At 32.8% G+C, this 1,663-nt stretch overlaps 1 protein-coding gene across 1 annotated transcript; it reads left to right on the top strand.

Annotated features, from left to right (window-relative positions):
- Positions 1-357: 357 nt before the first annotated feature.
- LOC127684293 (olfactory receptor 8H1-like) lies at positions 358-1,302 on the top strand. The gene has a single exon (XM_052181245.1). It carries the CDS (start codon positions 358-360, stop codon positions 1,300-1,302), a length of 945 nt encoding a protein of 314 aa, XP_052037205.1.
- Positions 1,303-1,663: the final 361 nt, after the last annotated feature.

Below are 1,663 nucleotides of genomic sequence, written 5' to 3'. Positions count from 1 at the left end.
AAAGCTAATTTTAGAGAGCAATAGAGATTCACAAATATGCTCTGCAGTGAAATTATATATACATACAATCAAGAAACATTTGATATAGTAATTTAACACATCTCAGTAGTAATTTCTGTACCTTCTTTCTCTTTGAAAATGGTATGTGTTCTATTGAAAATATAAAAATCTAAGATTTTTATTACCTAATAATCAAGCGTCATATTTCTGTTTTGGCAGTAGTTTTTAGTAGCACTACAGAAATATTATTTGTGATAACAGAAATTAATTATAAAAATAAAGAAACATGCATAAAATATTTTATTGAAATTCATTTGACCTAAGTGTCACTTTAATTTCATTTTAGGGTAGTTCACAATGAATAACTTGAATTATACGAATAAGCCTGATTTCATCCTCATGGGACTGACAGATTCCAAGGAGGTTCAGCTGGTCTTATCTGTGCTTTTTCTTCTGATATACATGGTTACTGTTCTGGGGAATATAGGCATGATACTGATCATCCGTTTAGATGTCCAGCTTCATACTCCAATGTATTTTTTTCTCACCCACCTGTCATTCCTTGACCTCAGTTACTCAACAGTAATCACACCTAAAACTTTAAGCAATCTGCTGACTTCCACTAAGAACATTTCCTTCATGGGCTGCTTCACTCAAATGTACTTTTTTGTCCTTTTGGCAGCTTCCGAGTGTTTCCTTCTGTCGTCAATGGCCTATGATCGATATGTAGCTATCTGCAATCCTCTACATTATTCAGTAATTATGTCCAAAAGATTCTGCAGTACTCTCCTTACTTGGTCATATGTGTTTGGAGCTGTGGATTCCACTGTCAATATGTTATGCATGGGTACACTGGATTTTTGCAACTCCAATGTTGTCCATGACTTTTTTTGTGACTCACCCCCACTTATAGCCCTCTCATGCAGCAACACACATAATATTGAATTCATTATATTCATTTTTGCTGGTTCTACTCTACTCTTGTCCCTGATCACAATATCTGCATCTTATGTGTCTATTCTCTCTGCCATTTTGAAGATCAATTCCACTTCAGGAAAGCAAAAGGCCTTCTCAACTTGTGCCTCTCATATCCTGGCAGTTACCATATATTATGGTACCATGATCTTCACTCATTTAAAATCAAATAAGTCTTTCTCCTTGGAAAAGGATCAAGTGGCTTCTGTGTTTTATACCATTGTGATTCCCATGCTGAACCCACTCATTTATAGTCTCAGAAACAAAGAAGTAAATTGTGCTATTGAAAGAATTATAAAGAAAAGAAATAAAGTTCCAGACTACTAAAGTAACAATTATACCAAAGGTCAATTTTCCTTTGTTCACATTATCTCCTTGGCTTCTCTGCCTTAAAAATAAGCAAATGCTTGTGTTTTCTCATATTTAGGAATATTTCATTGCACAGAACTTAATTGAAATCATTAGAAATGAATTTTATACAGTCCATATAATAAAACATCCATTTGACTATGATCAAAGTGACAATTATGCGATATTATAAGATCCTCTTTAATATGAAATAATAAAATTCACTGGGTTTTAATCTCCAATTCATCAGTAACAGAGAACAAGAATTCCAGAACAATGTAATATGAAAATGTATAAAACTATTCGAAAATATAATAAAAATGTCATGATTTAATATTGC

This window comes from Apodemus sylvaticus, chromosome 5, assembly GCF_947179515.1.
Source record: "Apodemus sylvaticus chromosome 5, mApoSyl1.1, whole genome shotgun sequence".
Lineage (NCBI taxonomy): Eukaryota > Metazoa > Chordata > Mammalia > Rodentia > Muridae > Apodemus > Apodemus sylvaticus.
The sequence above is the reverse complement of the archived record's forward strand: the minus strand, read 5'-3'. Positions and strand labels throughout refer to the sequence as shown.